The sequence below is a fragment of the Sceloporus occidentalis genome, unplaced genomic scaffold (genome assembly GCF_023333645.1).
Source record: "Sceloporus occidentalis isolate IW3139 unplaced genomic scaffold, rSceOcc1.0.p SCAF_150, whole genome shotgun sequence".
Classification (NCBI taxonomy): Eukaryota; Metazoa; Chordata; class Lepidosauria; order Squamata; family Phrynosomatidae; genus Sceloporus; species Sceloporus occidentalis.
Window position 1 is genome coordinate 424,065 of NW_028317130.1, and position 26,878 is coordinate 450,942.

The 26,878-nt window shown below is 41.7% G+C and overlaps 1 protein-coding gene across 1 annotated transcript in view; it reads right to left on the minus strand.

Moving 5' to 3' along the window:
• FKBP4 (FKBP prolyl isomerase 4) overlaps nt 1–22,305 on the minus strand; it is a 53,955-nt gene extending 31,650 nt beyond the window's left edge. Inside the window, exons 1-3 of the mRNA XM_089500192.1 lie at nt 22,051–22,305; nt 14,501–14,645; nt 10,640–10,782 (exon numbers count right to left, since the gene is read on the minus strand). Coding sequence (XP_089356318.1) covers nt 10,640–10,782; nt 14,501–14,645; nt 22,051–22,167 — 405 coding nt within the window. The 5' untranslated portion in view covers nt 22,168–22,305. The remainder of the gene's footprint in view (nt 1–10,639; nt 10,783–14,500; nt 14,646–22,050) is intronic.
• Nucleotides 22,306–26,878: the final 4,573 nt, after the last annotated feature.

Sequence of the window (26,878 nt, forward strand, 5' to 3'; positions counted from 1 at the left end):
GAATGGAAGGGATAGGCATGATAAGATAAAACCCCACTGTGTCAAGCCCCCCAAAAGAGCTTTTAAACTCAGTGCAATCAAATTCCTTAAATTCCTAAGATAATTTCATGAAAATGTCTCTGGTTTGATGGGACTGTTAACCTTCTACATTTAACTTCTATAGGTTAATCAATGAGTAATCATTTCACCTCTGCTCATGTAATCAACAAGTGGGCCCTTTCAGTTATTCTAAATTTAATGTTTTTAAATTTAAAGGACTTTAAAGAATAAAATGTTGGAATATAATTTTACATTGAAGCTTTCCCATTTGCTTTTTAATTTGCAAAATATACAGGTTGAGTCTCCCTTACCTAGAATTCCAAAATTTGAAATCTTCCAAAAACTAAAACATTTTTCATGGGAGACAGCTTTGCCTTCTGATGGTTCGATGTACAAAACCTTGTTTCGTGCACCAAATTATTAAAAATATTGTATAAAATTACTTTCAGGCTATGTGTATAATGAGTATATGAAACATAAATGAATTTTATTATTAGACCCATCTCCAAGCTATCTCCCCCTCCAACACACACATATTGAAAACTAGCAATATACACATATGATGTGAAACCACCAGATTATGCAAGGCTTGCATAAATTAACAAAAACATTTTGACCCTTCTAACTAAAGCTTTTCCCATAACATATCTAGATTTTTCACCCTGCCAGTCTCCTACATTTATTATGATTTCACCACTGCAGTCCATAGATTTCTGCCTTTTTAACATGCTGGAGGGTAGCTGGTGAAGCTGGCTTATTTCTTATTTCTTTCTTTCTTTTTTATTTTAACACAACAATAAAACAGTAATAACTTCAATAAAAGTAAAACAGAAATAGTGAACACAAAATAATAAAAATGACTTCCAAACTCTAATATTTGGCTATTTGTAATATTGTTACAATATTAAATATCTTCTGCTTAAAAATAAAAGTTTAAATCCATGTTCTCCATTTTATTCATCCTATATTCTTAAAAACTTCACATTATTTTACAGATTATTGGAATGTGGTAAGTGGCAAGATCCCAATTTCAGTCTGGTAAGATTTATTGATATATAGTTATTCTAAAGCTTGTGTTGCTACAGCTTCCCGATTTAAGTTTAGATAGTCAATCATATCTGCCTAAGCTTTCCTAAATTCCTGGATTATTCCATTTCTGCTCAAAAGAGTCAATTTATCAAAATTTCTATAAAACTGTACAATTTCCATATGAATTCTGATATGTCTGGAATTTGTTCTTCCATATATTTTTGCATAAATTAATTTAGCTGCTGTGACCATGCAGAAGATGATTTTAACACGTCTCTTCTCGAAATCATCGTCTATTATTCCTAAGAGATACATTTTAGGGTCTTTCTTAATTTTTGTATCTCAGATATAATTTGTTGATTTGAGCTCAGAATTACTTTGATATCTTGCACAACCACCACATGTGGTAAAAGGTACCTTTTGACATCTGACATTTCAACATTTATTTTTAATATTCTTATACAGGTTTGCTAGTTTATCAAGAGTTACGTACCATCTGTATTGCATTTTATAAATATACATATATTTTTATGTATGTATATGCAAATACAGGTATTCCAGAATCCCAAAGCATCTTCTCCCAAGCACTTTGGGAGACTCAACGTAGAATCATAGAATCGTAGAGTTGGAAGAGACCACAAGGGCCATCCAGTCCAACCCCCTGCCATGCAGGAAATCTCTTCAATGGGGTTATTAACCCTAAAAGAGATAGAAAGGCAGCAAAGAAAATTAGGAAAGATCAGGGGAAACTTCCCAAAAGCTGTATAGATCTAATACAGGAACACGAGTTAGTAGATATTTGGCCTTATAAATATGATAACAAACCAGGCTTTACTTTTTTTTCGGAACCCCACAATTCCTGGTCGAGGATTGATCTTTTTCTGGCCTCTAAGGAACTGGCAACTAAGATCAATAGAATGGAAATAGACCCTAAAACCTTCTCAGACCATAAATTGATAGAGGTAATATTATCAGAAGGGTTTAAAGGTACTTCATCTTGGAGATTACAAAATAATCTGTTAGAAGACAAAGAATTTGTAGAAAAGATGAGGAAAGAAATCAAATATTTTTTTGTTGAAAATAATACCCCGGATGTAAAAACAAAATCTATTTGGCATACGAGTAAGGCGGTGTTCAGAGGCCTATTTATTAAAAAAGCAAGTGAGATTAAGAGAATAAAAAGAGAAAAAGAGAAAAAACTAACAGAAGAAATTAAAAGGAAAGAAGAGCAATTAAGGAGAAACCCCACAAATTTAAAATTACTTAATGAATTAAAAATCCTACAAACACAAAATCAGGAAAGAATAAATGAAGAAATTGTAAGAGACTTGAAACGAACTAAGCAAAACCTTTTCGAAAATGCCAATAAGATAGGGAAATGGTTGGCCAATTTTTTTTTTAAAAAGGGGAAAATAAAATAATAAGCAAAATTAGATTCCACAATGAGACAATTACAAGACAAGAAGAGCTTTTAGAAATCTTTAAAAAATATTATAGTGAATTGTATGAATCTAAAGACAATTTCGTAAAACAGCAAGAGAGTTTGAAGAAATACCTAGAGAAAAGGGAAATCAAAAAAATATCTAAGGAACATAAAGAATTGTTAAACTCCAAGATCACAAAGCAAGAAATTAGTTCAGCAATTTCTAGATTAAAAAAAGGAAAATCTCCCTGGGTTGACGGGTTTACAGCAGATTTTTACAAAACCTTCCAACTACTCAACCCCTTATATGATTTGTTTAATTCGATAAACAGAGAAGTTCCCCCAGACTTGGGAAATGGCTAATATTGTGCTTATACCTAAAGAAGGTAAAGATGAAACACTTATGGAAAACTATAGACCGATTAGTTTATTAAACAATGATGATAAACTATATACGTCTATTTGGGCAAGCAGACTAAAAGAAATTCTCCCATCAGTAATTGGGAAAGAACAAAATGGTTTTCTCCCAGGACGCTATATTAGAAACAATATGAGAACGGTTCTGAACAGTTTAGAATTTTACACCGTAAATAATGAAAGGAAAGGTGCGATATTAGCTGTTGATATGGGAAAAGCTTTTGACCGAGTGAAATGGGATTTTCTTTTACCAGTGTTAAAGGAGATGGATATGGGTTCCTTATAGGAACGGTTGAACAAATATATAATCGTCAAAAAGCTCATTTGACCATCAATAGGGAGAGATCCAAAGAATTCACTATTAATAAGGGCACCAGACAGAGATGCCCTATGTCTCCGCTCCTATTTACAATTGTGATAGAGGTATTAATAACATCTATTAAATCAAACCCAAAGATAAAAAGTATCAAAATAAAAGGACAAGAAACAAAAATAAAGGCTTTTGCTGACAACTTGGTGGTAATTATTGAGAAACCGAATCAGCATATCGATGCACTTATTTATGAATTAGAAGAATTCGGCCAATACTCTGGACTAAAAGTAAACAAAGAAAAAACAGTTATGATAACAAAAAATATGTCTAAAGAGAAGAGACACTTCTAAAAGAGAAATCAGGCTATAAGATAGAGAGTAAAATCAAATATCTAGGGATTTGGATTGTGAAGGACAATTTAAAATTATCCAATAATAACTACTTAAATAGTTGGAAAGGAATAAAAGAAAATTTGGTAAGATGGAACAAATTAAACCTCTCTTTACTTGGGAGAATTGCAGCAATAAAGATGACAATCCTTTCTAAGTTATTATACCTATTGTTAAATTTACCCATTGAGATTAAGGAAAAGATATTTAAGGAATGGGACTCTGAACTTAGAAAATTTATATGGAAGGGACAAAGACCAAGGATAAGGTGGCAAGTTCTGAAAGATAAAAAAAGAAAGAGGAGGATACTCTGTGCCGGATCTGAAACTGTATCATTGGGCCTGTAGTTTGATCTGGATTCAAAACTGGATCAAACTAGAAGACAATGAATTGCTTAATTTAGAGGCGATACAAATTAGATTCGGCTGGCATGCTTTTTTGGTTATCAGAAAATTAAATATAATCAAGATTTTATGAACCATCCGATTAGAAGATCTTTACTATTGACGTGGGAAAAAAATTAAAGCTAAGTTTTATTTTAGCCTGCCAATATGGATCTCTATGCAAGAGACGTTCTATGGCAGATGGACAAAGAGCAAAACATGGCTTACATATAAGAATTTAATAAAAAAAGATGGCATAGGAAACATGGATATAAAGTCAAGGAAAGAGTTGGCCATAGAAGGTTACAACATTTCTTGGTTTAACTATCTTCAGATCAGACAACGCTATAATGAAGATAAAAGTACAATAGGCATTGAAAGCAATTTGAATGAACTAGATCAAATATTTGGGTAATCAGAGAAGGGAAAAGTATCTAAACTATACAATCTGTTACTAGAAGATATATGGAGCAAGACACCATGAAAGATTATATGATTAAGTGCAAGACACCATGAAAGATTATATGATTAAGTGGGCAAGGGATATAAGGTCTAAGATTTCAATAGAAGAGTGGCAAAATGCATGGAGAAAGACGAATAAATTTACTGCAGCACAAGACCATAAAGAAAATCATATGAAAATCATGAATAGATGGTATTATACACCTTGGAGACTGAAAAAAATCAGGGACAATCTTCCAAGTATGGTGGCGCTGTGTAGAAATTCAGAAATTTTGGAAAGAGGTTCATGAGACAATTCAACAGATATTTAAGATAAAATTTGTAATGAACCCTAAATTGCATTTGCTTAATATGACTTCAATCCTGAATGCACAAGATGAAAAAAAAAGCGTTGAAGGGTAATATTGTATTTAGTTACAGCAGCAAGAGTCTCAATAGCAAAATTATGGAAATCAGAAGAGAGGCCCACGTGGGATGACTGGATGCAGAAAGTTAACGAATACAGGGAATTAGATAAAATCTCATGTCAAATTAAAGAACAAAGCACCAGTGACAGAAAAGATGAGTGGGAAAAAGTTTTGAAAACTTGGGAATTGAAATGGAATTTAAAAACAAGCTTACTAGATGTTTAATACCTGAAAGTTTCCTAGAGTTAATTTGGTGTTGTAATTTCATTTTTCCTTCTAATATCTTCACAAACTCTCTCCTATCACTGCAGGTCTGTAAATGATTTAACGACACCTCCGACAAAGCATTTTATTCAGAACAAGAGTTGAGGTTTCAAAAGTTTAATATGTATTAATTAAGTACAGTTTTCCCTTATGGGAGGTTAGGACAAAAATGAGTTCAATTTCTTATTCAATATATGTTCTTCAGTGAATAGATCTTTTCTTTTTCTTTGTACATGATGTTTAATACATAGCAATATAGTAGGTTTTCTCTGTTAGCTTAAAAGCTAAAGCACCTTTCTTTTCCAAATCCGATGAATTAAGGAAGTTGGAATGTAATCCACAATGGCTAAAGAACAGTACATCTTGTTTTCTTTTTTTAGTAACTTTGTGGTTTTTAATGTATTATATTTGTAAATTTTGCATAAAAAGATTATATGGGGGGGGGGGGAGGAAAACTCAATCAAAGAATCCCCGACAGATGGCTAGCCAGCCTCTGTTTAAAGACCTCTAAGGAAGGAGACTCCACTACACTCTGAGGGAGTGTGTTCCACTGTCAAACAGCCCTTACTGTCAGGAAGTTCCTCCTAATGTTGAGGTGGAATCTCTTTTCCTGCAGTTTGCATCCATCATTCCTCATTCTACTCTCTTCATTCTAGTCTGGAGCAGCAGAAAACAAGCTTGCTCCCTACTGAACATGACATTCCTTCAAGTATTTAAACAGGACTATCATATCACCTCTTAACCTTCTCTTTTCCAGGCTAAACATCCCCAGCTCCCTAAGTCATTCCTCATAGGACATGGTTTCCAGACCCTTCACCGTTTTAGTCGCCTTCCTTTGGACACGCTCCAGTTTCTCAATGTCCTTTTTGAATTGTGGTGCCCAGAAATGGACACAATATTCCAGATGAGGCCTGACCAAAGCAGAATAGAGTGGCACTATTACTTCATTGATCTAGTCACTATACTTCTATTGATGCAGCCTAAAATTGCACTGGCCTTCTTAGCTGCCGCATTGCAATGTTGACTCATGTTCAACTTGTGGTCTACTTGGACTCCTAGATCCCTTTCACACATAGTCTCGTTCAGCCAGGTGTCCCCCATCCTATATCTGTCCGTTTCATTTTTATGTCCTAAGCACAGTACCTTACATTTCTCCATGTTGAATTTCATTTTGTTAGCTTTGGCCCAGTTTACTAGTCTGACCAGGTCATTTTGAATCTTGGTCCTATCAACTGGGGTATTAGCTACTCCTCCTAATTGGGTGTCATCTGCAAATTTGATAAGTATGCCCCCAAACAATGGGGTGCGTGCACACGCCATGGGCGCATGAACCATTTCTTTAATTGCTGTGCGGTTTCAGCATAAGCTCGAAGCCTGCATATGGCGCAGGCGCACTGTATGTATTTAAAAAATTAAACCATTTTTTCCCAGCAGAAGAGGTCATAGCATCCTCTAAATTGGGATGGCCCACCCATTAGCTCCTACTAGGCAGGAAAAAAGGATCAACCTCCCTGTACCCTTTTGGGAGGGGCAACAGCCCCCCAGGTTGATTTTAGGATGCTTGTTTAAAAATAAAAAAGGCAATCAGTTGTACAGTTCAATGAATTAAGTAGCCTATGGGTCAACTCCCAATTAACATCAGTAGACCTCAGTTATACAAAATACTAGAAATTATAGCTAATTTTTTTATCATATCTCCAGTGTCTAATCTTGGAACACCTCTCTGCTCAGCCCAATCCCCCACAGATTCCTACCTCTAGCTTTTTCTTGCTCTAGTTCCTTTGGACTTTTTGCAGTTCCCTTCTTAAACCAATGCTTCTCAATTTATAAAAAATGTATGCTGCAGTATCTGCTATAATTAAATAAATATAATTAAATAAACCTACATAAGTTCAACATAAATGTGGATTCACAAGGTGGCTAACAAGTAGTAAGATATAATAAAAGTATGAAAAGGATGGAAAACACAGATTACGGCACACAAAATAAAACAAAGCATGATGCTGCAGCACAAACAACGAATCATCAGACACTCCTCCTCTGCGGAGAATATTTCACAAATGGGGTGCCAGCACTACAAAGCGTTCTCTCTCTTTAGCACCCTCTCTCCTCAATGATTAGCCTGTAGTTCACTGGATCTTCTTTTCTGCCTTTTTGGAAAAGAGAAGCAATGTTTGCTCATCGCCAGTCCTCTGACACCTTACTAAGGATTCTCAAAAGATGATAGCAAATGTTTCTTCAGTATTCTGGGATGCAGTTCATCTGGCCCTCCAAATTTGAACTCATTTAGGTTAACTAGGTGATTCCTAACTTCTCAATCTTGATTTGCAAGCTGGATACTTTGCCAAGGTCTCTGCTGCTGCATGGAAGCACACAGACCTCTTGCAGGGGTGGGGGGAGGGGAACTGAAGCAAAATAGGTATATATTCCTTACTGAGCAGCAGACTCAGCCCAAGTGAATTGAAATGGAAAGTTCAGGTGATTCATTTGAGACTTCCCTGCTGAAAAAGACTAGGTGTGTGAATTGACTTCAAACCTGAGGAATCTACTCCCCACCCTCTTTTTAGGACTGACCTGCAACCTGCAAAACAATGATACAATTGGAAGAGTAAGTTACAATTACCAGATACCCCTCATGGCTACATGTGGGCTAATACAAAAGGAATTTATCACACAAGGATTTTTGACATAAACAAGGAAACCTGGCTTACAACACAGTGCCATCCCCTGGGTACCTTTGCTCATTTTCTAGCGATATGATAAAGAAAAGTCAGACTGAAGTCTATTATTACTATGCTGTGGCCCAATAGTTCTCTTCAGTGTCAGCCGCTGGTTGGACGCCTTTCAGGATTTAAATTGTCAGCTGTGATTGGGACTGCATCTAACCTGCAGAAATAATGCAGTTTGACACTGCCTTAACTGGCATCGCTCAATGCTATGGAATTCTGGGATTTGAAGTTTTGTGAGATATTTAGCCTCCTCTGTCAGAGAGCTCTGGTGCCACAACAAATTAAAAATCCCAAGATTCCACAGCATTGAGCCATGGCAGTTAAAGTGGTGTCAAACTGCATTATTTCTCCAGTGCAATTACAGCCTATATCATGTTTTATATGTGATGTTTTGTTTACCTGACCTTTACAATTAGACCGTCTTTCCTGACTCAGTATCTCTACATGCATGTACAGATACACCACTTTCAAACAGCCTCTGGAATGAAGTGAGTTACCTTTAATTAATAATTAATAATTTGATTGTTAGCCTACCATAAGAGCAACCAAATGCTAACTCTGTTACAGAAAGCTGTTTTATGAATTTCCTGAAGTACTCTTGAGTTTTATGTGATTTACAAAAAAAATTTGTGAAGAGATTAGTACATCCTCAGAAATTCACACATAGTTTAAATTTTGCTTACAGAAAGCAAAATACTCTGTCACTTGTCTGCTGCAGTAGAATGAGGCTGAAATATTACTTTTGATTACCCAAAGGCTCTGTATAAGAGTCTATAGTTGAATATAGCTGAGAAAATGTAATGCTTCTCGCCAGAAGCATTGTCTAAGTGTATAACACATACCACATGATGCCATCACCTTCCTTGAAGCCCTTCCATTCTTTAATAAAAGTCCCAGTATTTCAGCTAAGCATTTTAATTTTATTTTGGTTTGGTTTATTCTTCTCTTCAGCACTTGGACCCATTTTAAGTTCTACTCTGCTTCTGTTTTCTCCTCCAGGTCTTATCAACAGCCCAAGAAGGAATTTAAGTTAATGCTGAAAGATAATATATATAAGGTAAAGGTAAAGGTAGTTCCTTGACATGAATGTCTAGTCGTAACTGACTGTAGGGGGCAGCGTTCATCTCCATTACTAAGCTGAAGAGCCAGCATTGTCCAAGGACTGCTTTTGTGGTCAAGCGGCCAGCATGACTACACCAAACATTGTTACCTTACCACCAAAGTGGTACCTATTTATCTACTTGCCTTTGCATATTTTCGAATTGCTAGGTTGGCAGCTGGGACTAGTGACAGGAGCTCACTTCATCATGCAGAATTCAGGCCTTGAACGGGCAACTTCAATTGCTCCTAGATTGTGGAATGAGCTGCCGGGAGACGTTTCACACTGTCTGAATTTAAAACAGCATTAAAGACCAGTCTCTTCCAGCAGGCCTATCTAAACATGGATTGAAAGTTTTCTGAATTTGTCTCATTTCCTTTTTGTTCACTGACTGAACAACTACAACCACCAAATTCACATTAATGGCTCCATCCAAGGTACTGTGCCATCCAACATTTTTATAAAAGCACAGGGTCCAGATCACAAAGGCCTGTTACAGACAGCCAAAATAAAGCTGCTTCGAGTCACAGTGGAGGTATGGTGTTTCAATGATGCATGCGTCCTAAGAGTCCAGAAGCCACACCAAAGCCACGCTCCAGTCTTTAGGGCTGGAGCGTGGCTGTGGTGCAACTTCTGGACTCTTAGGACGCATGCATCATTGAAACACCATACCTCCACTGTGACTCGAAGCAGCTTTATTTTGGCTGTCTGTAACAGGCCAAACTGTCATCATTCCTCTCTGTTCTATTCTGGTAAAACCACAACTTGACTATCCTGTTCAATTGTGGGCACTGAATTAAAGAAATAGGTTATGTGTATCCAGGAGAATGTCTGGAGACAGATGAACAGGACACTGAAGGATCTGGAAACCAAGTCTTAGGAAGAATGGTTTAAAAAGCCATATGTTTTTAGGCTCAAGAAGAAAAGACTGAGACTTAGTAGCAATCTTCCAATGTTTGGAGGTTGTTACACAGAAGATAATCAACAAATGTTCTCCTTTGATCCAGAAGGACTTGAGTAAATAGCGGAAATTTCAAGGAAGTACATTTTGGTTAAAATGTTGTTGTTATCATCATTATTAAGATTTATTTATTATGAGATGCTTCTTAATGGTATCTATTAGGGATGGTGCAAGTGTATCCTACAGTGCATTTCCTGCACTGGAAATTATGATAAATTATGCAAAATCAGTAAATTCAGTCACCCCTCCTTTTTTGTGGACTTCAGTATTCATGGAGGGGCGACCTTCGTTATTTTTAATGGGGCACACCCCTGTGATACATACCCCAAGCTCACTGGCACGCCCTCCTTCAAGCCTATGGTGAGTCTCTATTTTCGCAGGGGGGAGGGCGGAATGGATCCTCCACGAAAATGGAGGGCCAACTGTATATAAACAACTGCAGAATGTATACATAATGGCCTAGTCCAAGGCAAAAGGAAGGAATTGAGGATGTTCTTCTATCCACTGCATTATTGCAGGTCTCTACTTCTAATACACAGTTTCTCATTTCACGGAGCTCCATTATCTAACCCTTGTCCTACTTAATCAGGTGCCATATTCACAGGCTCCAATCCTGAGATACTAAGATTTCCAGTCAGGTGTGTCTGGCACAAATTGTTTAGCTTTGTCAATATGCAGGGTTGCCCTGCTGCTGTGGATGTAATAAATATTATCCTGAACTTACCTCAAAAATCAGTGTGGCATTGGGAGGTATCTTAGGAGGGCTGCCAGCAGAGCCATAGGCATATTCTGGTTTACAGGTAATTTGACAAAGTTCCCCAATTTTCATCGTTCCCACAGCTATGTCCCAAGCTTTGATAACTTCACCTAAAAACAACCAAATCAAACAAACACAATTTGGCCAAATTACTAAAATTAAACATGAATGAGACATTATTGTCACTAGTTTCAATACCCATTATTCACATACTTTTGCTAGACAAGAAGGCAAAGATGCTGAACATTCAACTTGAAAACCGTATCACAAAAAGTGAACTAAGGGCCTGGACAGTCTTCAAAATAGGCTTAGTTTTAGTATCCTTACTAGAATTCTAAGGCATGATAAAATTCTGTCTCCTACATTTGTCAACTAAGTTTTTTTTAAATGAATATAAGAGTCACGTTTACCATCTGAAGCAAAGCAATATTTAAAAGAACATAATTGATAACAAACACTTAAAAGAAGAAAAACTGCAAGTTGAAGTTATAGGTGCTGAAGTTCTAGAACAGAACATTGTTTTTCAGCTCTCTTCAGGCACTGAAAACACATGCAAGTTAGCCGCATATCAGGCAAGGAGGAGTGGGATGGCCATGCGAGCTTCATCCTCTCTGTCATCACTGACTGAAACTATTTAATAAAATCAATTCAGAAGAAATCTCCAAGGCACATGGCAAAAAGATTGAATGATTTGGGTTTCAACACCTGGGGAGGATACCAGATATACGCATTCTTAAGAAAGAAAGACAGGTTTGTCAGGAAGAAGAGAAAACAATCTTCTCCTTAATAAAGGTGCTAAGATTTTCAGTAAACTGACAGTACAACTTATTCAGTGGAGAGATAGTCATGTGATGAGTGACCAAAACATATTTATCCCTGAAAGACGCATATTGGACAAGGTTAGGTGAACAATCATTATCACCTAGTGTAAAAGGCCTAATATATGACACTAAGCAGTAATGGCTTTTGATTCTGATAAGGCCTTTGATCATCTAGTGAAAGTTCATCTTTCAAATGTATTAAAACATACAAGTGGCTAAACTGTCTACAGCACCTGATGGAAAGATAAGATCCTATTGGCTACTATGAGATGGATTAATAACATCTGCTACATTTGAGAAAAGGTTTGAACCCAAACATATATGTACCCCACTTTTTCTAGAAGAAAAGTGCTTTTCATTTATTGCAGTGGTTCCCAACCTGTGGGTCGCGACCCCTTTGGGGGTCGAACGACCCTTTTTCAGGCGTCGCCTAAGACCATCGGAAAACACATATTTCCGACGGTCTTAGCAACAGAGACACTACTTCTCTATCCGTCTCCAGAACATACACACTCTTAATGGCCTGAATTAATTCCAGACAGATACTCCGGCTCCTCTCTTCCTCCTCCCCCTTGGGCTCCTCACACCCAGCATCCCACCCACCTCCTTCCTTCCTTCCTTCCTTCCTCCCCATCCTTTTCTCTCCAGCCATAAAACAAAACGTGGCTCTACCACAGCTTCCCCCAGCCACAAAATCGGGGGTGGGGGTGGATGACGAGGCTGCCCCCGGCTCCTTGTCTCTCTCTCTTTCTCCTTCCCTCTCTCTTTCTCCTTCCCTCTCTCTCTCACGCACCTCTGCCTCCTCCCCCTTCTAACCATTCCTCCTCTTCCTCCTCCTTTCTACTGAGAGCGCGCGAGCAGCCACACATGGTGCAAGGGAAGCACCTTCTCCTCCTCTCTCTATGTCTCCCTTCCCTAACCCTCCTCCTGTTCCTTCTCAGCCTGCCCTTTCGCCACACTCTCCTTCCTTCTCCCTCCCTCCCTCCTTCCTTCCAACCCTCCACTTTGAACTACCGTTAGTTCCTGAGGGGGTGCCTTCTCCTCCTCCTTCCCGACCTCCCCTTCTTTCATCACTCCTTCCCTGTCTTTTTGAACAACCTTCCCTATATTTGGGGGGGGGGTGTCTTCTGCTCTCTCTTTCTTCTCTCTTCTCCTCCAGGGTGACTAGAGGTCTTCCTCACTGCAATGGAGGACAAGGCACCCCGAAATAGTGGGCTTTGAGGAAGAATGGAGGACATGACCAAGCAACAGCTAAAGACACTCCTATAAATATAAATCCCTGCTTCTTAGTCCTGTTCATAATGGAGGACAGTTTGGAATTCTTCCTGGACAGGAGACTGGAGTGTAGGATGTGTCCTGGAAAAGGAGGATGCCTGGCTACCCTGCTTCTCTCTCCCTCCCCTTCTGAACCATTGTTCCTTCCTTTGGGGGGCGCCTTCTGTTGCTTTCTTTTGCCTTTTCTCCCTTATCTTTTTCTTGCCCAACTGCCAACCCACCCATTTGTGGGGCTTTCTGTTTCCTCGGACCCCAAGGACTCCAGATGCTTCCACTCCCAGGGAACTGTGCCTTGGGGGGCAGCCAGACATCAGAATTCACCAGAGAGCACACTCTCTCAGCCTCAGGGGCAGGCCATGGCAAACCCCCTCTGAACAAATCTTGCCAAGAAACCCCTGTGATAAGTTCACACCACTTTAGGGTCACCATAACTCAGAAAGGACTTGAAGCCAGACACACAACAACGACGACACATTAAATGTCTTTTCAAAAGCACTGGGCATTGAACACTGGGCTCAAATCCCTGCTTAGCCATGGAAACCCACTGGGTGACCCTGGGCAAATCACACTCAGCCTCTGGGGAAAGCCATGGCAAACCCCCTCAACAAATCTTGCCAAGAAAACTCCATGATGGATTCACCTCAGGGTTGCCATAAGTCAAGAAAGGACTTGAAGGCACTCAACACCAACACCAACAAAACTCATTCACTGCCAAGTGAACTTATTTCTGCTTCTCTATGTGCAGAACTAGGCTGCCTGTGGGACTAAAGAAGGAATTAGCAAACTAGTCTTAAACCATTTACGTCAGTGGTCCAGAGAGAAGTGGCAACCCATGGGCCAAATTCATTTTGAAATACTTTTATTATTTTTTATTTTATTTTTTAAAAAAAGTAGTTTCCCTACAGGCCAAAAAATGCACGCTCGCATTCAGAAAATGTATACATCCTACATATCAGATATTTACATTACGATTCATAACAGTAGCAAAATTACAGTTATGAAGTAGCAAAAACAAAAAATAATAATTTTATGGTTGGGGGTTACCACAACATGTGAACTGTATTAAAGGGTCATGGCATTAGGAAGGTTGGGAACCACTGATTTATTGCATATGCAGTTTTGGCAAAAATGCATGTAAGACTGCTACATCTATTTGGCAAAGTTAAAAGAGATAGGAAATGGGAGAAACAAGTGGATAACAAAAAGAAATTAGCCAGCTCCATGATCATAATCTTTTCTGATTTTAGATTTTGGGTTCTATTTATAACTGACACATTGGTGAAATGTTGTTTAATCCCTCTTCTGTATTTTTCTCTTTGGATCACAACCAAAAATGTTAAAGAGCACTGAAGTGTCAGTACAATACATGTGCTTATATGCAATATATAGTTTGCTCCAACAATTCATAATGAATTGTCTTTGTCTGTTTATGCCAAACAGAGCAATGAGTAAGAAAATAGTGTTCCAAGTCCTCATAACAAACCACAATGGTGCAAGTGCACTTCTGAGAGCTATTGTTGCATCTGTTCTACATTATTTGTGGAACCCATGACACTAATTAAAATCTGTTTCATAATGAAAAAAGAATTCACTGTGAAAAAGTGCAGCACAAGGAATAGTAACACTGCAAGTGAAGAAGAGAATCATTGTTAAATATGAACAGTGTCATCCATCATTAAAAAAAAACTATTAAGAGATCATGTTCCTGCATACCAAGCACAAAACACACTACCTTTGCCGAAGTCAAATGAGAACTTGTCCTTTCTGTCCCGGCTTGAGTCAAACTTTGTGCCATCTAAAAGCCACCCTGTATAGTGAACAGTCACCTTATCACCTATCATTGGAGATTCTGTTCCTGTACCTTCTTTCTTGATAACCTGTGAGAAGGAGAGAACAAAGCAAGATTTATCTGAATTTTCTGTAACTAGGAAACTACACTGCCTTGAGAAGGAAAGTCAGGTTTGTCAAAGAGAAGAGAAAAAAATATATCAAGAGCTACACTTTGCTTTTCTTCAATGTAATATACAGTTCATGCTTACAATTCCTGCTCTTTAAGAACAACAATAATTTCATTGGTATATTTATCTGTTTCCAATTAACTGTGATTAAACTTCTGCTTTGGCTACTTCCCATGCAGTTTGATTGTGTCAGTATCCATTTTAAACATTATCTTGCAATCACTTACAGTCTTTATTGTGCTAACAACACCTGTAAGAGCAGTGTAAAATGCAGAGGACATAGCAAGTGCAGTCTGGCAAGATTATAGGTAGAAAAAGATAATGGTAGCTATTTCATGGTTTCAGTTCAGCTGTATCCAACCTACAGTTCTCTGAATAGTGATACATTTAGACTACAATGACAGGTCCATTTTCAAATCAAATAAATCCACAAATCAAGTAAATAATGTTTGTATTCCTCTACAAACATTACTAACAATGGCAGTATCTGCACTTTAGAAGTAATCCAGGTGCAGACCACTTTAACCGCCATGTGTCAATGCTAAGGAATTCTGGGAACTGTATTTTGTAAAATGTGGCTTTGTGTCAAGAGAGCTCTGGTGCTACAACGAACAACAAATCCTAAAATTCCATAGCATTGAGCCATGGTAGTTAAAGTGGTATCAACCTGGATTATTTCTCCAGTGTGGATGCAGCCAATGAATATCTTATAAGGTTGATCATTTTCACTGAGGCTATTTTTCAGTGACCACTCAGAAATTCCCCCCCTTAACCCAGCAGGTGTTTGTTCCCTTACAGAATGTGAGTAAACACATGGAAAGCAAAAGAGACACTCCATGGCCACACTTAAGCAGCCTTTTTCCAACCTGACTTTTGGATTTCAGCTACCAGTATAGAATCATAGAATCGTAGAGTTGGAAGAAACCACAAGGGCCATCCAGTCCAACCCCCTGCCATGCAGGAAATCTCATAGCATCCTCGACAGATGGCCATCCAGCCTCTGTTTGAAGACCTCTAAGGAAGGAGACTCCACTACATCTGAGGGAGTGTGATCCACTGTCAAACAGCCCTTACTGTCAGGAAGTTCCTCCTAATGTTGAGGTGGAATCTCTTTTCCTGCAGTTTGCATCCATCATTCCTCATTCTAGTCTCTCCATTCTAGTCTGGAGCAGCAGAAAACAAGCTTGCTCCCTACTGAACATGACATTCCTTCAAGTATTTAAACATATCACCTCTTAACCTTCTCTTTTCCAGGCTAAACATCCCCAGCTCCCTAAGTCATTCCTCATAGGACATGGTTTCCAGACCCTTCACCATTTTAGTCGCCTTCCTTTGGACACGCTCCAGTTTCTCAATGTCCTTTTTGAATTGTGGTGCCCAGAAATGGACACAATATTCCAGATGAGGCCTGACCAAAGCAGAATAGAGTGGCGCTATTACTTCCCTTGTTCTAGACACTATACTTCTATTGATGCAACCTAAAATCGCATTGGCCTTGTTAGCTGCCGCATTGCAATGTTGACTCATGTTCAACTTGTGGTCTACTTGGACTCCTAGATCCCTTTCACACATAGTCTCTTTCTCTGCTGCTGTTCCTCATCATCCTTGATAGTAGAGAGAGAATGAAATCTATTCTGTAGCTGCAAGCTAACAGAACGTTCCCTGGTTTCCCTACTTCTGTGTGTGACATTCTTCCAACTATCTACTTCTGTTGTGTGACCTCCTTCTCCCCAGCAACTTCCTCTGTGTGTTTCCTGTCCAAGACCGTCTGGTCTGTTCTAGTCAGGAAAACCTCTTGCTCCCTATGATGTTGAAGTGTAGCTACCTGGGCCTCCAGCTGCTGTACGTTCTCTTCTAACAGGGCTACCAACTTGCACTTAGTGCAGGTGAAGTTCCCTGCATCTGTAGGCAGAAGACAAATATCCCACAAGTGTTGCAGGTGACTGCAGCAGGGCCTTCAGAGTCCATACTGAAAAGTCTTAAAGAGACACTGAAACAAGACTGTGGGCTTCCTCTGCTAAACTTGGCCTTTGTCCCCAAGCTCTGTCACTGAGTTCAAGTCACTGGGCCTATAGTTATGTAGAGCTCCTGGCTACTAGCTCCTTCCAGAGGCAAGTCTCTGATTCACTTCCTCTGAGGAAAACCCCACAAGTCCCTTAAGGAAAAAGGGAAAAGAAAAGTGAACAATTTAAAGAGCCACCCCCCAACAATGTTTTCAGGTCAGCTTCTCCCCACCATCTACTATGCTCCTTCCCTACACGCATACATGCTTTGTCCTGCACACGCAGTTCCATATCCCATGGAGACAAAGACTGGCATGTGTGTGGAGGAGGGATGGAGTGGCACGCGCAAAGGGCAGCATGGGGAGAGACCGGGAACCGTCACAGTGGTTGGGGGAAAGGACGCTCCTCCAGACGGCAGTCAGAGCTGCACCGAGGCCTTGGGGACAACGAGGAGGAGAAGTGGACAGAGCCTCATTTGTACCTGAGAATAAAAAAGGCGAGAAAGAGCTAACTATCCCTTCTGGGTAGGGAAGGGATGGCTTTTTTCTTGTCCTTTGTCTCTATCAAGGACCAGACCGAGGACTTCGCCGAAGAGCTTTTCTCCTCCGAATGGTGGCATGGTAAGGTTTTGTTTTGACCTAGGATCAATTTGCCAATTTTTTAACCATATTTGTCTCCTTACAGGTATTGAAGCTCACTGAGCCCTGGCACTGAGTGGGATGATGTCTAAAGACATGTCAGATGAAAAGGCAAGGACCTTGAGTAGCTTGTTGATGCCCTGGCGTAATTTGGTATTGCCTCAGGACACCTCCTGGATGAGGTCCTTGGCCCAGATAAAGGCAGCTTTGGATAAGATGGATATTGCTGATGCAACTCTGATTGATGTTAATGAGGCTTCAAAAGACCTTTTTAGACCCGAGTCAGCCCTCTTATCTTCTGGGTTTTTTTTTAGTGAGTCCTCACCTGCTTTAGAATATATGGCCAAAGTGACCAGAGCAGTGACCAGTGCGTCCACAAGGGGAGTCTGGACACTGCAGGTTGGAGTGAGTAAAAGTTTTTGAATGTTATGAATCTCTGACTACTTTAATGAAGTCAGCGGGGAATGGCACGTTAATGGAGGAAGGACCAGGCTTGGGAAGAGATTCTCCTTTTCCTTGAGGAATGTCACAGTCCTCCGCCTGGGGGCAGGATTTGTACTCCCAGCCAAATCAAGAGCTTTAACTGCCTTTTAAAACAAGATCTGAAAATTGTCCGGGGGGGGGGGGGGGGTCAGTCTGCTAAAGGATGGTGTTGTTATTGCTTTGTCCTCCACTTCCCCAGAGAGTTCGCCCTCTTTGCATTCACAAGTATCATCTGAGCCCTCTTCCTCCTCCGAGGAGTGGGGGGAATGGGCACGTCTAGCTCTCTTTGATTGGATCTTACGGCCAGAAGGGGTTGCAGATCTGTTGGTCTTTTCATTTGTGCTATGTTTAAAGGAGTCCAAGGCATGTTTCCCGCCTTTTTTGGTGAGAGTCCTAGTTTTTGGCCTACCTTGGAATGAACTTCCCGCACTTTGATGGGGTAGATTCGAGGGAGGAGCGGGACAAAGGAGGGGACGACAAAGGTTCTCAGGTCCTTGGTCTGTTAGCGCCATTGCCCTCTTGTGCTGAGCAGCCTTGGTGTTCCCCAGCTGACTGGCGGGTCTGAGCATTTTGGCGGGAATCCTCCCTCTGGTCTCCTAACATGGCGTCCGCCTGCCCAGAGTGGGAAGGGGGACCTGCTGTGGGAAATCATTGGCCTGAAATGGACACTGCTTGCATGGATATGAGGGACGAGATGAGTGTGAAGAGCTCGGGAGGAAGCAGCTGGACAAGGGGGCCCAGCAGAATGAGGATGTTACTCACTATTATTAAATAATAATAATAAATAAAAGTTTTATTTTTATACCGCCCTTCTTCAATCAGGGCGGTGTACAACAAGGTCAACAATACAACATACATACATCCAAACAAATACAATATATTAAAACCGTATCACAATAAGACCTAACATATTAAAAATATTACAGCCTCATGCCAGTCTGATACTGGCAGAGGGAAGGGGGGAGGAGAGTACATATTCAGGGGGAAATATTCAGGGATAGGCTTGTTTGAATAAATAAGTTTTTAACCCCTTCTTAAATTGGGGTAGGGAGGTGGCTGCGCAGAGCTCCATTGGCAGCGAGTTCCAGAGGCTGGGGGCCGAGACCGTAAAGGCCCTCCTAGAGGTAGAAGCTAATCTAGCCTCCGGAACTCTTAGAAGTTGCTGCCCCGATGATCTGAGGGTGCGGGGCAGATTATATGGGGAGAGGCGGTCCATCAGATACCCTGGGCCCAAGCCATTTAGGGCTTTATAGGTAACGACCAACACCTTGTATTGCACCCGGAAGCGAATAGGCAGCCAGTGCAGATCTTTAAGCACTGGAGTTATATGACTGGCCCTAGATGTATTAGTGACCAGTCGAGCTGCCATATTCTGCACTAATTGCAGCTTCCGGGTGTGATACAAGGGTTGCCCCATGTAGAGCGCATTGCAGAAGTCCAAGCGAGAGGTTACCAGAGCGTGTACAACAGTTTCAAGGTCCCTCCGGCCCAGGTAAGGACGCAGCTGGCGTATCCGCCGAAGCTGATAACAGGTGCTCCTGACTGTCGCATCCACTTGAGATGTAAGGTGGAGCGACGAGTCCTTCACGGGGAACGTGACCCCGTTCAGGACAGGTGGAATTACCGCCGCCCCTGGACCAGGAGAGCCTATCACAAGTACTTCCATTTTCTCTGGATTCAGGCTGAGTCTGTTTTCCCTCATCCAGCCCATTACCGACTCCAAGCAGGCCACAAGAGGAGAGATGCCATCCCCGGTCACTGCATCAGTCGGAGGCATAGAGAAGACTATTTGGGTGTCATCAGCGTACTGATAACCCCGCGTCCCATGTCTCCGGATGATCTCTCCCAGCGGTTTCATGTAAATGTTAAATAGCATGGGGGACAGAATGGCTCCTTGAGGGACCCCAGATGTAAGGGCCCTCTTATCGGAGCATACGTCTCCCAGCTGCACCATCTGGAACCTCCCAGAGAGATAGGATCGGAACCACTGGAGTGCAGTGCCCCCGATTCTCACCTCTACCAGGCGCTCCAGAAGGATACCATGGTCTATGGTATCGAAAGCCGCTGAGATGTCCAAGAGCACTAACAGGGACACGCTTCCCCTGTCCATGCCCAGACGGAGATCATCATCATTATTAAAAGCAATTCTTTGTTTCTTTTTTAGTGTCACATTCAATTTTTATTCTATGTAGTCTTTTATTTTTTTAAAAAAATCTGAAAATGAAACCAACCAAATTGCAATTCAGAAACAAGCCAACTTGAACTCCTGTATGTGCAATATTTATAATACTAGGATAAGTAAGTAATTTGCATTTTTAATTTGCAATACAGAACTATTAAGAGTAATATCCTTTCAAAAGTTTGTACATATTTTTCTTATTTTTATTAATTTCAAAGTAGCTCCAATACTCTAAATGGCATTATCTCTGTACTATCACCAAATGCACCTCTTTGTGACCTGTTGCACATGTGTACATACATAAATAATCATTTCCGCTTATCGAAGGTTCCACCATAAAGAGAAAAGACAGGACTCTTCTCCCTCAAAAGAAACAGTAATGACAAGAGCTAAGGTAGTAATAGATGAAGTAACCTGATAACTACTTGTGCACATGTATGCGCCTTCATGTTGCCTGTCAACTTATAGTGACCTCATGAATTTTGTAGGGTTTAAAGAAGCATAGACCTCAGACTGCTTTTATAGACTTATTTCTTACTATACCATGTGTCACACCAAGAAACTTAACCCCTCCAACCTGTTCTGCATGTAATTCCTTTATAGGTAATACATTCCTGTGCCAATTTAAGGTGAGCATCAGACTCCTCTAGAAATTAATTGCTGTACTGTTTTCTTTGTTGTGTGTCTTCAAGTTGTTTCCAACTTATGGTGACCCTAAAGGGAACCTATCATTAGGTTTTCTTGGCAGGATTTGTTCAGAGGTTTGCTAGGAGGCTGAGCGAGTGTGACTTGCCCAAGGTGGCGCAATGGGTTTCCATGGTTGATCTGAAAACTGAATCTTGGTCTCGAGAGTCACAGTCCAACACTCAAACCACTATGCCATGCTGGCTTGTAGGGCTTTGAAAAAGCTCACCCAGGCCATAGCACAGTGGTCCCCAAACTGTACTCTTAAGAGATTTTGGACTTCAGCTCCCAGAATCCCAGACTATTGACCAATATGACTGAGGAAGTAGACTGAAGTGTAGGAAATGCATCTGAGGAATCAGACTGAACTCTAGACTGAACTCGTGAGCTTTCTGCTCATGCTGCAAATTTGTCTTATAGTCAGTCTCAAAGATGTTCCAAGATCTCTCTACATTATTATTATTATTATTATTATTATCATTAATATTATCTCCGACTGCATCTGAGGAAGTAGACTGAACTCTAGAAAAGCGCATGCTGCCAATTTATTTCTTTCAGTCAATCTCAAAGGTGCTACAAGATCTCACTAGGGAGATTGCACACTACGCTACACTCTAATAATAATAATAATAATAATAACAACAACAACAATACAATATTTATTTATATCCTGCCTTTCTCTTCTGAGGATCTAGGCGGGTAAAAACAGCCCAATACAACATTTAAAAAGAGTAGTCACATGACCCCAATCCCCTCGCCCTCCCTCCTTCTGCTAAAATACAGATAAAACATCATGCTATATAAGAACACTGCTCTTCGACTGTGGCTGCTCTGGCTGCCTCCTGTGGCATTCTGGAATTTGGAGTTTAAGGAAGAGGCGTTTGGACTCCTCAGCCAGAGCTCTTAGGCCTCACTGGACTACAAACCCCAGAATGCAACGGGGGGCAGTCAGAGTGGAATAGCAGCGGTATAAAGAGGGCTGCGCTGCAACCTACTAGGGCTCAAGCCTGGCACTAATATGGAAAGGATCTGGTTTAACTGCCTGCCCCCCCCCCGGCTGAAGGCTATGAGATTGTGGGCATTGGGAGTTTGTTGTGGGGCCCAGAAGGCCCACAATCCCATAGCCTTCAGCCGGGGGGGGCAGGCAGTTAAACCAGATGATTTCTGCAGCCCAGGCCCACCATGATGGCGAGAGTGACTACAAAGCCCGCTTACAGCCCTGGGCCCCTAATACTATTATTCCTCCACCTCTGAGCAATGGGCCCTCGCTCTCCCCATCTCCCTCGTCCAAACGGCCCAGCGCCCTGCCCTGCCCTCCCTCCCTGCCTGGAGTGTACCTTGAGGACCCCCCCGTCCTTCTTGGGGGCGATGTCCACCCCGCCCTCCCCCTCCGGCGCGCTGGCGGCGGCGGCGGCGGCGCTCATCTCCTCGGCCTTCCCTTCCTCGGCGGTCATGGCGACCTCCCTCCTTCGCCCTCTCAGGCCCTCAGAGCCACCCCCAGCAAGCGAGGAAGAAGGCACTGCTCCTCGGAGACGCAGAAGGCCCTCTTCCGCCCTCAGGAGCCAGAGGCGGCGGCTGCTGCTGCTGCTGCTTCCCCTCCTCCTCCGTCAAACGGCCTCCACAGCGCCTCTGCCGGCAGACGGACCGAAGGCAAGAGGAGCCAGAAGTTTCCAGAAGGGAGCAGCAAGAACAGGCCGCAGGCGCCGGGCTGAAGCAGGCCTGGAGAGCCCCGCAGGCTCAAGGGAAGAAGGGCGGCTTCTGAGGCGCCTCACTCAAAAGGGTGGCCCTCCCTTGAGGCTCCTTTACACTCACAAGGGAGGCCTTACAACTGCATCCCTTTTGAATTGTGGGGCCCAGAACTGGACAGTCTTCCAGGTGGGGCCTGACCAGAGCAGAATAGAGTGGCACTATTACTTCCCTTGATCTAGATGCTATACTTCTATTGATGCAGCCTAAAACCGCATTGGCCTTGTTAGCTGCCGCATCACATTGTTGACACGAGTTGAACTTGAGTCAATCAACAGTGCAATGCAGCAGCTAAAAAGGCCAATGCGGTTTTAGGCTGATTTTTTTCTCAGTGTGTATTCACACATTCAGTCATTAAGGTCCAAAACACACTGCAGGAATAATTCAGTTTGAGACTGCTTTAACTGCCCTGGCTCAATGCTAGGGAATATTGGGAACTAGTTTTGTGGGGCATTTAGCCTTCTCTGTCAGGGAATTCTGGTGCCACAAGAAACTACAATTCCCAGAACTCCCGAGGACTGAGCCAGGGCAGTTAAAGTGGTCTCACACTGGATAATTTCTGCAGTGTGTTTTGGGCCTAAATCTACAGTTTGGATGCCTTGAACACAAAGTCTTTGCATTTCTTTGGTGCCCCAGTGGTGGGCCTTGAGGCTTCTTTACATTCACAGGCTGCCTTTGGGGCTGGGAGCTTAAGGCTGAGGCCTCCCATTTGCCCTCTTACAAGGGCCCTACAAAGTCCACTGGGCTGAGCACCTCTGGCCCAGGAATGACTCACCAAGCTGCCTGAGTTGTGTGTGGCAGCAGTTGAAATTATGAGCGGTCATTTGTTATGAATTCACCATTATATAGCATCAGTGTGCATAGAGAGATCTTGTAGCACCTTTGAGACTAACTATACTCCTCCCTCCACATTCGCTGGGATTAGGGGCACAGGACCCCCCGAGAATATGAAAAAATTGCAAATAACAAAAACATGTTTTTACCTGAGAGAACACCTCTCTAGGAATCTCTGGGTCCTCCAGCGCAACTCTGTGGTAACATCTGCCAGACACTGACCATAGAATTGCGCTGGAGGAGCTACAAATGCCGAGTGGAGTGTTCTCTCTATGAATCTCTAGGTCTTTCAGTGTGACATTTGGTTAAAGTTGACCATAGAGTTGTGCTGGAGGACTTAGATATTCCTAGAGAGAACATTTAAATAAAATCCGTGAATACTCAAATCCACAAAAGTGAAAGTTGCAAATGCAGAGGGACGAGTGTATATCATCCGGAACTTGTTATTCCACCACTGAGGGTGTTGTGGATGATGGGTTCAGCCAGGAATTCCCTCATGAAATCCCTGGCTTGACAGCGTGAAGTAGGCAAAAGGACCCAGGATATCGCTGAGAATTCAGAGTTTATTTTAAGCCGGCTGTTCCGAAAAGGAAATAGAATAAGACAGAAAAAGAAAAAGATTTTGGGACCTCATTTTGAGTAAAATGGCAGGTTTTATAGGGGTTCAAACAAAGAAGCCTCTTCCATACATTCTATTGATTGTTTCAAAGTTTAAACATATAGAACTTTCTTGCAATCAGAACAAAGATACATGAATACATTAAAATATACTTATGGCACATTTGGTTACATTCTTTCTTCTTATCACCTATGTGTTAATTTGCCCCCCTTCCCCTGCCAGGGATGCTGCTCTTCTTTTCTCTGATTTATTATGGCTCTTTAGAGGAGACCAGGAACCAAATGAAGCCTTGGTAGTGCAAAGGGCCATTTTGTTCTGTAAACATTCCTGCAACCCTGCATCCTTGATGGGGCCCTAATCTACATTCCTTTTCTTGTATACAGTCTGAGCAAATGCCTTTTTTAATAGCTTCTAAAATGGCTTTTCACATTCTATATTTCACTATAGATTTCTAAGCACAGCAGAAAGTCTCCTTGGGTGATGTTTCTGGGTTGTGGTTCTTTCTGCGTTGTCATTTCACTTCCAGACTCGTTCAGCGTGAGCTTTCAAAAAAGGCTGCAGCATCGTGGATAGTGTATCTCCATGCCTCCCGATGTGAGGCCAGGGAGAACCATTGTTGGTGATCTATCTGGCCAAGCCTGAGATGTTGTTTCAGGGAGTGCTTGTATCTCTTCTTTGGGGCGCCCCTCTTACGCTGACCTGTGGCAAGTTCACCATAGAATACTATTTTTGGGAGGCGATGGTCCTTCATCCTAGAACTGTGTCCTGCCCAGCGCAGCTGCGTCATCAATAGCATGGCCTCAATGCTGGTGATCCCTGCTTGCTCAAGGATAGCAACATTAGTTACATAGTCAGTCCAGTGTATATTTAGAATTGTGCATAAACAGTGCTGATGAAAGCGTTCAAGGAATCGTAGGTGTTGGCGATAGGTGACCCATGTTTCAGACCCATAGAGGAGAATAGACAGTACAATGGCTCTATACACACTGATTTTTGTGCTTCGCCTCAAGTGTTTGTTACTCCAGACTCTTTTGTGAAGCCTTCCAAATGCACTATATGCCTTTGCCGGTCTGTGCTTGATCTCTTTATCAATCTTGGTGTCTGAGGAAATGATGCTTCCCAGGTAGGTGAACTGCTGGACAGACTTAAGCACAGATGTGCCTACAATGATGTGGGGATGGTAGAGTTCTTCCTGAGGTGCTGGCTGGTAGAGAACTTCCATTTTCTTCAGACTGACTTCCAGTACAAAGAGCTCTGCAGCTGTTGCAAAACAAGATGTTAGGCACTGCAGAGCTGCTTCCATATGGGCAACAAGGGCAACATCGTCAGCAAAAAGCAGCTCACGGACTAGACAGTTTAGAGTCTTAGTGCGGGCCCTCAGGCGGCTTAAGTTAAACAGGCTACCATCAGTATGGTAGCATACATAAATGCCGTCTTCTTCTTTGAGATCTGCCATAGCCATTTGGAGCATCATGCTGAAGAAGATTGTAAATAGGATTGGAGCAAGAACACAACTTTGTTTTACACCATTAGTGATTAGAAAGGGCTCCGAGAGAGTATCGCCATATCTGACTTGACCTTGCTGGCCTTCATGTAGCAGGATGATCATTTTGAGGAATTTGGGGGGGCATCCTAGTCGTTCCAGGATCTGCCACAGACCTTTTCTACTACAGTGTCGAAGGCTTTGGTGAGGTCGACAAATGTTACAGAGTCCTTTGTTCTGCTCTCTACATTTCTCTTGCAGTTGTCTAAGGGCAAATACCATATCTGTAGTGCTCCTATTAGCTCTAAAGCCGCATTGGCTTTCAGGGAGAAGTTCTTCTGCAATAGCAGGAACTAATCTGTTCAGGAGTATCCTTGCAAGGATTTTTTGCAAGAGGCAGCAATAATGTGAAAAGAATAGGGTTATATTCCTGCACCACAAAACAGGAATGAGGTGTCTGCTGAAGCACACAACAGATGTTACAAGTCACCATAATAACTCAGTTACCATCAGTGTTTGTCATCCTATATATGTAGTGGCACAGCTGTCTAGATAACCTCCTCAGTGTCCACAAAAATGAGTTTTCCTTTTTATGTTTGTTGAACTCCAGAAACTGAGATAGCAGCTGCTTGAGTGTAGCAAGGACTTGCAACATCTGTGCTGTGTTTGTTTTCTTGCTAGAGGATTTGCCGGGCTGTACCTACAGCAAGTGCAAGCTGGTTACTTCATTAGAAGAGGAGCTGCAGCAGATTAAGGCTTGTGTATCACACTTCAACTTATCAGGGAGGATGGTGCTTTTTTTTGGAAGGAATGGAACAGACTCTCCTGGAAGCACAAGACATGGAGGATACTTCTAGGGAGAGAGACAATTCCCAAAAACAGGATGGAGATGCTTGGAAAAACAAGACACACAGAAGCAAAGCAATCAAGAACCATGTTTCAAGCTTGAAGCTACACTATAGATTTCAAGTTTTCCCCTTTAAATGATGATTATGAGGCATAGAAATGGATAAGAACCTCCCATCTGTGAAGTCACGGAGGTGACATTGATTCTGTGCCCAGACAAAGAAGAGATGTCTGGTGCTAGGAGGCAATTCCTTGTGATGAACAGAAGCAGTGGTGTGTGGCCCTGACAAAATAAATGAGTCAAGAAGTGGTCTGTTTTCCAGGGTAAAGATCCATGAAGGAACAGAGAAGCAGACAAAACTCATCAAGCCCATTTCCTCCTCTTTCTGATCCACATTGGAACAAATGATATTGTGTGACTTCAACACATTGCAAAAGGGCTGTAAGGCTCTAGGGAGGTAGATGCAGACTACTCTTTCATTGCTCCTTCCCATTTGAAGGATCATGGCCCAGGAAGAAGAATACTAGAAGTGAACACTGGCACTTGATATGGTGCCATGAAGAAAGATTTGGCTTGTTGGACTATGGTCTGCACTATCATTTCATAGAATCATGGTAGGGGCCCCATGCACCATTG